We start from the raw sequence: 10,846 nt of genomic DNA on the forward strand, positions 1-10,846 counted from the left end.
TTCTTATGGCCCATCTCCACTGAAGCATTACAATTTTGGGGGTAATTTCCCAACGCCTCTGTCTTTGCTTAAAATTTGAACACACCAAGTAGAAATGAGGACCAGGTCTCCATTAGTCTCAGCCATCACTTAGCAGCTTCTTAAAGAATGTAGCTAGGCACGTTTAAGCACAGTAGAGTCCTTAGTGCCAAGCTGATAGTTAAAAGTAGAATGCAAAAACTGTAGTTCTGGTACTGGGGAAAATTCTGTTTTTCGGCAACAGGAACTCACCTCTCCTCCCTCCTTCAGCACTAATCAAAAAAGGCAGAGTCCTTGCTGTGGATCAGCAACCTAGAGAAGGCTTGTTTGACATAGTCCTATCTGTCCATCCCCTCTAGCATGAGCAGTCACACTTCCAGTAAAATCCTTGATCTTAGAGTTTCTTTCTGGATGAGAGAAAGGTGTGTTGGGTTGAAATTTCTCCAAAATACTTCAGCCTTGCTAAGGGAGGTGATTTCTGACCACAGAAGTGATACTGGGAAATAGTTGAGGAGACAAATGGTCAGAAAAGAGCTTGACACTCAGTAAGCTGTTGTCAGATGTTCATCTCAAAGCCTTCTACAGATGCACTGAGCAGGAGCCTCAGGAGAGCCAGCAGCTTTCCATCAACCCACCCATTTTTCCCTATCATATCTGCAGACTCTACAATAGTAGTTTATGTGTCTCAAAAAGAGTTACACATAAACTGGATAAAGCCAGGCACGGTGGCTGACACCTGTTAGCCCAGCACTTTTTGAGGCCAAGATGAGAGGATCCCTTTGAGGTCAGGAATTTGAGACCAGCCTGGGCAACATAGTGAGATGCTGTCTCTACAAAAAACAAAAATTAGTCAGGTGTGGTGGCGCATGCCTGTACTTCCAGCTACTTGGTAGGCTGAGTCAGGAGGATAGCTTATACCCAGGAGTTGGAGGCTGCAGTGAGCTATGATCATGCCAGTTTGAGGCTGCAGTGAAATGTGATCACGCCACTGCACTCCAGCCTGGGCACAGAGGGAGACCCTGTCATAACTAACCAACAAATATACATACATACATACATACATAAAATCAATTAACTAACTAGATAAGACAACCAGTAAAGGAGGTTTTTGAAGACCTCAATCAGACCTGCTAAACATAAGGAAAACCTATCTGTTGCTGTGGAAATTTGACCTCGATCATTCCAGCCTCTTCCTTGTAGAAACAGTTCCCACTTATATCCCACTTTCCAAAATAGACATTTAATTGTCTCTAATTATGGCTGCTTGAGTTCCTGTTGGCTGTTTTTTGTCTCCTGAATATGTTTACCTCTTACCTAGCTCCAGAGCATGCATTCTTAGGCTCTTAACTCCTGAGTAGGAAACATGCCCCTACTACTACCTTGGAAAAAGAAATGAGACTTTTCAGTGATAAATTAGTAGCCAACTGCAAGCCACCTCTGTTCCAGGAGCCTCTGTTTCTAAGGCTTTCTATACTTCCTTATCCTTTTGGGAGGAATCTCCCCAAGGAGCAGGAACCACCCTAGCTGCTGACTGGACCACGTTGCAAAGTTAGGCAAGTTGGAAACCTCTGGAAGGTCCCGTAAAGCCCACCCACTGAGTGTATCCTGAGCCTATGCCAAAAAGCAAACTAGTGCTATCTCTGCCCATCTCTAGCCTACACCACAGAGGGGCTATGGCTTTGGCCTTTTGCTACTTTCCAACAGGCTTTAACCTTCTAGAAGAATAGAGATAAAGAAGACTCTGGAATGCCATAAAGTGCTAGAATTCCTTTCTGCATTTTACTAAATTATGGCACTTAGGAAGGATCTTTTTTAATGGTGCTTTCAGTCCTTGGAATGTCCTTTTCTCCATACCCCATGCCTCCTGGGTTATTTGAGGATTTTTCCTTAGTTGGTTTGTTTTGTTTTGTTTTGTTTAAAAGGGTGCTTAATACCTTCCTATCCTCCTCTTCCCCATTCAGCTACCCATTTTATACTCTTCCCATTTCTGACTCAGGAGTATTGAATATTCCCTTGTTAGAAAAGAGCTCCTTCCGCTAAGCCATCTCAACTCAGAATAGCAACTGAGCAGTTCTAGGCTCCTCCAGTCTTTTTTCTTTCTAATTTCTTTGTATTACATTATTAATAAATGATGGATTCTGGAGTCAGACAGACCTGGATTTGAATCTGTTACTTAACAGTTATGTGGTTTGGGTAAATGGTTTAAATGCTCTAAATGTGTTACCTCATCTATAAAATGTGGTTGTGATTATTACTGCATCAGAGATAAAAGTGGTACTCCCGGAATCATCTAGGAAGGTTTTTTGTTTTGTTTTGTTTTGTTTTTGAGACAGAGTCTTCCTCTGTTGTCCAGGCTAGAGTGCCATGGCGTCAGCCTACCTCACAGCAACCTCCATCCAACTTCTGGGCTCAAACAATCCTCCTGCCTCAGCCTCCCAAATAACTGGGACTACAGGCACCCGCCATGACGCCTGGCTAATTTTTTCTATTTTTAGTAGAGACAGGATCCCGCTCTTGCTCAGGCTGGTCTCGAACTCCTGACCTCAAGTGATCCTCCAGCCTCAGCCTCCCAAAGTGCTAGGATTACAGGCGTGAGCCACCATGCCCGGCCTAGGAAAGTTTTTTCCTAATTAAAAACATAAAGCTCCTGACCGGTGGCCACTTGAGACTGCAGCGGCCACCGCATGAAAAAAAAATTAAGAAAAAAATAAACAAAAACATAAAGCTCCCATCCCAGACCTACAAAAATGATTGATGGGGGCCAGGATACTAAGAGTGTTTTTGTTTATCTTTTACACTACCCAGGTGATTTCTCAGATGAAATGGCTAGATTTATAAAAGTCACTCCTGTAATGTACACACAGGTGATTTCTCAGATGAAATGGCTAGATTTATAAAAGTCACTCCTGTAATGTACACAGAGAGCTGGGTGCAGTGGTACACACCTGTAGTCCCATCTACTCAGGAGGCTGAGGTGGGAGGACTGCTTGAGGCCAGGAATTGAAATCCAGCCTGGACAAGTTTTTAAAATTAAAAGAAAAATGTACACAGAGTATATATTTAGCATTGTACCTGGCATAGAATAAATGTGCAATAAATGTTAGTGATGATTTTCAAAAGGACCTTTCCTCCCACCTGCCAGTCTTCAGGAACCAGGAAGATGCTCTTTAAATTCATTTAAATGCTAAGAGCCAGTGATGCTGCTCTTAGGAACGTGCTTTAGGATGTGGTATAGTCTTTTATATGAAATGGAGCTGGTTTTAAAGATATCCCTTTTCCAGTTGTCTTGCTCTGAAAAAAAATAATAAAAGAAAAATATCCTTTTTAGCTGGGTACAAAGCTAAAGCTGGGTACACCTATAGTCCCAGCTACTTGGGAGACTGAGGCAAGATTGTTTGAGCCTAGGAGTTCAAGGCCAGCATGGGCAACACAGCAAGATCCCATCTCTTTTAAAAAATCTTTTTTTATTCCTGAATGAGCATGGCTTTGATTAACCAGTCTGTGGCGAAAGCTGTGGGGAACCCATTTTTTCCATAGTTGACCTCCTGTGAAGATTTATAATTTCAGAGCCTCAAATGAAATTTGGTATATATTCCTAAATGAGAAGCAAGAGTGATGAGTCAGCCTAGGGACCAGCCCCCGCTTCCACCCCTAGACCAAAGGAGGAGAGTTTAGATGTAATTTAGACCTCTAGATCTAGGGCCCTAAAGAATTGAAATGAGAATATCTGTTCAGGCCTTAGGAAAAGGTCATTATGAGTATATCCCAATGCTGGACTTCTCTAAAGCCAGGTCCTCCCTTGACCTACCATTCTGTCTTCTAATAACTTGAGGGATGTAGCCATTAACTGGACTGACCAGTTATTCCTAGACTAGGGAGGAGCCAGAACACCCAGCCAATAGTGGTGAGGAGGAAGATGAGAGCCCTAGGTACTCCCTAACTTGGTTACTGTGTTACAGAAGCAACATCCAAGGCAGCGTCATCTGCAACAATGCTGTGATTGAGAAGGGAGCAGACATCAAAAATTGCTTGATTGGAAGTGGCCAGAGGATTGAAGCCAAAGGTAAACCAGAGCCCAAGTTACAATCACAGATGCCGCTTTTTACCTATCACACTATCACTGATAATGCTAAATGCTGGGGAGGATGTAGGAAACAAGCAGGTGCATATACTGCAGGTGAGAACGTAAACTGATAAAGCCTTCTTTGAAAAGAAAGATGACATCGTCCTTGTCAAATTTTTTAACTTTGTCTTAACAGTTTCATTTCTAGGAATTTGTCTTGTAGATAAGCTCATACATGCATCTTGCATTGCTATAAAAAAATTGAAAACATGCCTGTAGTTCTTATGGCCCAGATTGGCACCAGTACTTTACCATGGCTTTTGGACATGAGACAGAAGGGCCAGTAATGCAGCAAGAGCTCTGGAACTAGCTCTGGCCTCTTGAAGTCTGTGAGCACTTCATTTGACTTGATATTTAAGGGAGGTAGTCCTACAGATTCCTGGCCTGGTAGAAGGTTAGTGGGTTATAACACTGAGCTGTTTTCAACTGCTTAGAGGTGAGTCTGTAAGCTGTGCTGTTAGCTTGCTCTGCTCTGTAGCCTGTAAAAAGACGTATAATGCTTGAGAGACATACAAAGACCCAAGTTTCCTTGCTGGGCAGGGCAAATTTGAATTGTTCTTAATCTGACTGAATCTTTTTATCCAAAATGTAGGCAGTGCTCAAGAACAATAAAATTGGCTGATTGCTCTTGAAATTATTCCTAAAACTAAAGTAGGTGGGAAGAGGAATTGCTGAAGTAATTAATCCCATGAATTCTGTAGAAGACACATTATTTTCCTTCTCTCCAGTAAACAGAGGCTTTCTTTCGTTTTTTTTTTCCCCCTTCCCTTTTTTAAAGTCATGTGCCTCCCTTTTGGGCTTTAGAATTAAACAGACCTGGGTTCAGATCTCAGCCATGCCACTCACCACTTGTGCACTAGGTTAAATTTTGTATCTCGAAGCCTCAGATTTTCTTAACAGAAAAATTGGGACAGTAATGCCTACCTTGGAGGATTATTGTAAGAATTACATACAGTTAAATGTGGGGTTTTTTAATTTAATTTTTATTTAAATTTTTATTTTATATTTTACTTTAAAACCTTCATATCCTTGAAGCAGAAGGGGATTACATACAGTTAAATGTTTTAAGGAGCACGCACTACTCCTTGAACATACCAAGGGACTTAGAGTTTCTCATACACACTGTGCTGTTGTACCTTTCCATATTCTTGCATACACCTTCTCTCTGGATTTCCTCTCTGCACAAGTGTTTTCTCCTCTGTAGAATCTTCTCTGACTCTTCCCCTGACTCCCCACAGTAGACCTGAGCATTCTTTCCTCTGCATCCCTGGACTTCGCCACACTTTTATTAAAGTATGTATCATAAAGTTATAGCAGTTATCTATGAATCTTCCTTCCCTACTAGACTTAGATCCTCAAGGCCAAGGATTGTCTTAACTATATGTATCCCTAGTTCTCAGAACAGGTCCTGGTTTGTAGTATTAATTGATGATCAGAGGGGGGAAAAAAGAATGAATGAATGAATTTTGGATCCATGAAGCATATTTTGGGAGTTTTCAGGGCAGAAATTTCCAAAAAAGGCCTCTGTGAGATGGTTGCAATTATCATAAGATGGGCTTCAGCATCTCCTGGCCTTTCTGGTCTTAACTAACACTATGTGCTCACTTTTTAGCAAGGAGACCCCTTAATGGTCCTCCTGAAGCAGAGGTGGCCAGGGAAGTCATCTGGACTCTGGACTCTGAACTGGACAGTCCCACCACTTTCTGCTCTCTATCCTGTGCTAGAGGGACAAATGCATCCAGCACAGTGGCCAGTGCCTTCCTGCCACAGGCACTCCCTGGCCAGTTGCCTGTTTCCACTATCACTTTTCTTTGAGGCTGAGGCATATGGGAAAAGCAAATTCCATGCCATCAATACAGCACTCAAGATCTGTGACTATGGATGACCTAGACAAACACCAACAACTCCTTACCAGCAAAGAGTTAAATAGATGACAAAGTCCTCAGTCAGTCTTCCTCACATGGAGGGATTTCAGGATAAAAACATTCATCTTAAGATGTAATGCAGTCCCCTCTCCAAATTCCAATTATTTTCATACCAGAGAGTCACCACATCCGTAGCAGTCTTGTTCCCCCCCCAGCATGTGCCTCTCATAACCCTGTGTAGGCATCTCTGCTGTCATCTAGTACTACCAAGAGAACAAGCCATTTCATAACAACTCTGGCTTTTCTCACCCCACCCCAGCACTTTTAGTGATTATCCCTGGCAAAACTCCTGGAAGCCAAGTTTGACCTCCTGCTCAAGCAATAGAAAGAGTCAAATCCCAAAAACTCTAATTGGATGCTTCATCTGAGTCTCTTCTCACTGTCAGTGAGAGAACTTGGATCTCTTCCCTGTGACCACAGTGATCAGTCCTTTGGCCATGAAAGTAGACCTGACATAGGTCAGAGTCTTAACATATGTTTGACATAGGTCAAGTCCTCCTGGCTAGCAGGAATCCTTCCCAGTTTCCCAGTGCTGCTTTTCATCTGTGACATGTTTTTCCCTTCTATTCCATTTGTTTTTTCCAGCTCACCATCCTCCTTTGTACTCTTCCCTTTGGAATCTTTCCCAATCTGATTCCAGCCTAGAGATTTTCCAGTGTGTTTACTAGAGCCTGTTCCCATCCCTGGCCAAGAAGCACTAGTTCTACTTTTTGTTCCCTTGTAGGATTCCTCCAACTTAATGCATCTCCATGAAAATCTACCCCCAACATGCCATGTCTCTCTCCCCTGAAGCCCAGTGAGCAAGGTATTCTCTCACTGCCAGGCCAAGAGCTGACCCAGAGGGAAGAGAGAGAGTAGGGAGGGCCGGGAAAGGCTGAGGTGTTTATTTGGAGCCCGGCAGAGCTGAAGAAAGGGTTGTCTTCTCCAGCCAGACGCCTCGTTCTGGAGCACTGAGGTCCAAGTGTTAATTGAAACTGGGGCTATCTTCAGAACAACCCAGTGTCCCTGGAAACTAGGAAGAAATTGAATGAAGAGCAAATATCAGAGTCTAGATGAGAGATGATGAAGCTGACTCACAGGTATAGAGAGATAAAGGGTAAACAGGGGCTTCTGGAGGTACCCTGGGAAACTAGCCAGAGAAGTATTTCCTTTATTCTTTTTTGGTCAGTCCTACCTTGGGGGTGGAGCCTGATTGACAGTCACACTCCAGGACCAACCACAGCCATAGGGAATTTAGCAGCCTGAGCACTATCTGGGCCCCCTCCCCATTCTTCTCATTAAAAGATGAGGCCAGGCGCGGTGGCTCACGCCTGTAATCCTAGCACTTGGGAGGCTGAGGCGGGTGGATTGCTTGAGGTCAGGAGTTTGAGACCAGCCTAAACAAGAGTGAGACCCCATCTCTACTAAAAAAATAGAAATAAATTAGCTGGACAACTAAAAATATATAGAAAAATTAGCCAGGCATGGTGGCGCATGCCTGTAGTCCCAGCTACTTGGGAGGCTGAGGCAGGAGGATCACTTCAGCCCAGGAGTTTGAGGTTGCTGTGAGCTAGGCTGACACCACGGCACTCTAGCCTGGGCAACAGAGTGAGACTGTCTCAAAAAAATAAAATAAAATAGAAAGAAGATGATGGCTATGAAGCACCTCCTAGGACAAGAGAGTACACAGGCCAGACCTAGCCCTATTCTGTAACTTTTGTTTAATACTTAACCAAAGCACTATGATGGGCTCTTTATGATAGTTATTCTATTGAAGATCCACAACTTTGTTAGGAAACTAAAGCCCAAAGACATGAAATAATTTGCTCAAAGCCAGACAAATATTTGCTTAAAGTCAAATTAGAATCCAAGTCATTCTGACTCAGAATCTCTTTCTTTTTCTGCACTGTCTCCTTTTCTTCCTCCCTTTCCTATCCTTTTCCTCCCACATGAGACTGTGTCTGTCCAACATGGTGCAGTAATGGCAAACTTTGTGAAAGACCTATATCTAGGCTTCTCTTCTGCTGGAGAAAAAGAAATAAGCCTTGGCCGGGCGTGGTGGCTCACGCCTGTAATCCTAGCACTCTGGGAGGCCGAGGTGGGTGGATCGCTCAAGGTCAGGAGTTCGAGACCAGCCTGAGCAACAGCGAGACCCCATCTCTACTAAAAATAGAAAGAAATTATCTGGCCAACTAAAATATATATAGAAAAAATTAGCCGGGCATGGTGGCGCATGCCTGTAGTCCCAGCTACTTGGGAGGCTGAGGCAGTAGGATCGCTTAAGCCCAGGAGTTTGAGGTTGCTGTGAGCTAGGCTGACGCCATGGCACTCACGCTAGCCAGGGCAACAAAGTGACACTCTGTCTCAAAAAAAAAAAAAAAAAAAAGAAATAAGCCTAAGGCTACTCTGGATGCCCAGTCCCCCTTGCTGTATTGTACCAGATGAGTCAATTATATTATCCTTGACAAAGAGACTAGAGGCCTTCTCTTCCATACATGCTCCTTTTTCTACATCTGTGCTCTCACATAACCCCTAAAACACACACATTCAACAAATTAATTACTGCCTACCATTCTAGGCACTGGTAGGGTAGGGGTTTTATTCATCTTTATGATACTTCTTGCTGCCTAATTGGTCATAGTCTATTATAGAGAGACAGATGAGTAAAGAAATAAGTATAGTAAAATTTTATAGGTAGGAGGCTGTCAGGGTTAATTAAGGACTTGCACAAGAAGCAGGAATACCATCTTGAAGGAATTAAAGGTAAATCTTGAAAATTTTGGTTATTTACCAAATATGCAAATGGGGAAGAACCTTTCAAGCAAAGGGCAACCATACAAACACCTAAAGGCAAAAAGTCCAGTGGGCTAAAAACTGCAAATCATTTGGAAAACCTAGAGTATAGGATACAAGGGAGATATAGCAAGAAACAAAGCTGGAAAGGTAGGCAGAAGAGAAGACACATCTGAAATCTCAATGTTTCCAAAGCCTCAGTCAGAAACCCGCTTTTTATTGACAGAGCAGAAGGATGCTCCCAGCAGTATGAACAGATGCAAACATCTCTCACTATCAAACTGTCTCCTATCATCAGAGATCTTCATTTTGCTAAACCAAAGCCTTCTAGGGCTGAAGTAGAGCCTCAGAAAAGCCAGAATTTCTGCCTCATCTATCAGGGTCACACTTGCATTCCCAAGTGTAGCAAGAAAGGGTGTTACACCTTTATAGGCCATGGGAAGCTAGGCAGGAAACAGTTTTCAGGCAACTGGTCAGGCCTTTCAGTCTGAACCAATAGAAGACTGGAAAACTCTCCTGTTCCCTAGTCTGCACCCTACCTTCAGGCAAGAGGCAGATAGCATGCCCCTAGCTCCCTCCTGCCCCTTCCAGACCATTGGCTCACTGCTCCCTTTCTATAGCTCTTTTTCCTTGAAAGCTTTCTGTAGTTCTTCTTACCTTTTGCCCCATCTTTGACCAGCTTCCAGGGTACTTCCCTAAATTTGTTGATGGCTTCAGCCCCTGGTTCAGTCTTCCTCTCCCCTCCCTTACTTTCTCCCAACATTTTGGACAGCTTAAACGTATTCGTCAATGAACTATCCAGTCCCCTAGATTCATAATTTCCTGATCTCTTATATCAGTCGGCACCTCCTTTTCAGCTTTAGGTTTCCACTTATATGACCATACCCTATCCTTGTCATTACCCAAAACCTCTAAAATCATCATGTGGTAGTAGCTATTCTAGACACCTGGGTATAATCATAACTCCAGTGTCCCTTACCTGCCCTCATTGTTCTTATAGTAAAGTAGAGGAGAATGATGTAAATGTTGTAGAGATAGAGATATGTATTAGGTTCCATGGTTTCTCAAAGCAGGAAATGGATAATTCAAAAGGGAAGGCATCACATATTAGAAGTGCCAGATTAGGGCATTTGGGGCGAGTAACGGTGCTATGGGAAAAAATGGGGGGAAGCATTCTAGGCAGAGGGAATAGCATATGCCAAGGTCTAAAGCCATAAAATAGTATGGCTTGTTGGTATAAATGGAGAATGGTGGGAAATGAAGCTGGAGAGGTGGGCAAGGATCAGGTCATGGAGGGCCTAAGTGTCTGGACTTTACGAAAATAATAATAGCCACTGTTTATTGGGCACTCACTTATCCTTTAACTCATTAAATTCTCATAACAACCCTATGTAGTAGGTGGTATTATTTCTATATTACATATGAGGTATCTCCCCTTCTTCTTCTTTGAATTTGTCCATTTATCCTTTTCCCTTCATTTCATATCCTCTGGCCACACTACGGTATTTCATGTTGACCTTTCTCACATCTGCACTGTCTTTGCCCATGCCACTCTAACAGCCTGGAATGCCTATAAAAACTCAATCCATCCTTTAAGACCCAGCTCTAGTTCTCCTGTGTAAAGCCTCACCAAAGGCAGGTATAGTCAATCTCATCCTCCTGTGTAGGAAGATGCTATCTTTCTCATAGCCCCTTTGGCAAGTTGTATTCCCAAGAGCTTCTCAAAGAGCAGAGCCACAATAGGAGAGGAATAAATGTTTGTGAACACAGAATTAGAAGCAGTTGGTTTGAAGTGACATATTTTGCTGCCAGTTCTCAGAAAACCTTTTCTTTTTCTTTTGTAGCTAAACGAGTGAACGAGGTGATCGTGGGGAATGACCAGCTCATGGAGATTTGAGTTCTGAGCACATCAGACTCCTTCCTTTTGGTCCCCAAAACTATAGATGTTGGCTGGCCCACCTATTTGCTTCTGTATTTATTTTCCAATAAAGAAGGGCTTCCAAAAGCA

The 10,846-nt window shown here is 43.0% G+C and overlaps 1 protein-coding gene across 2 annotated transcripts in view; it reads left to right on the forward strand.

The window, feature by feature from the left end:
- The window catches only part of EIF2B3 (eukaryotic translation initiation factor 2B subunit gamma), a 99,465-nt gene extending 88,619 nt beyond the window's left edge, over nt 1-10,846 (forward strand). For both annotated transcript variants that reach the window (XM_045545576.1, XM_045545577.1), the window contains exons 11-12: nt 3,978-4,081; nt 10,683-10,846. In XM_045545576.1, the coding sequence (XP_045401532.1) occupies nt 3,978-4,081; nt 10,683-10,735 (157 nt within the window). In that variant the 3' untranslated portion in view covers nt 10,736-10,846. The remainder of the gene's footprint in view (nt 1-3,977; nt 4,082-10,682) is intronic.

This window comes from Lemur catta, chromosome 3 (genome assembly GCF_020740605.2).
Source record: "Lemur catta isolate mLemCat1 chromosome 3, mLemCat1.pri, whole genome shotgun sequence".
NCBI classification, from domain to species: Eukaryota; Metazoa; Chordata; class Mammalia; order Primates; family Lemuridae; genus Lemur; species Lemur catta.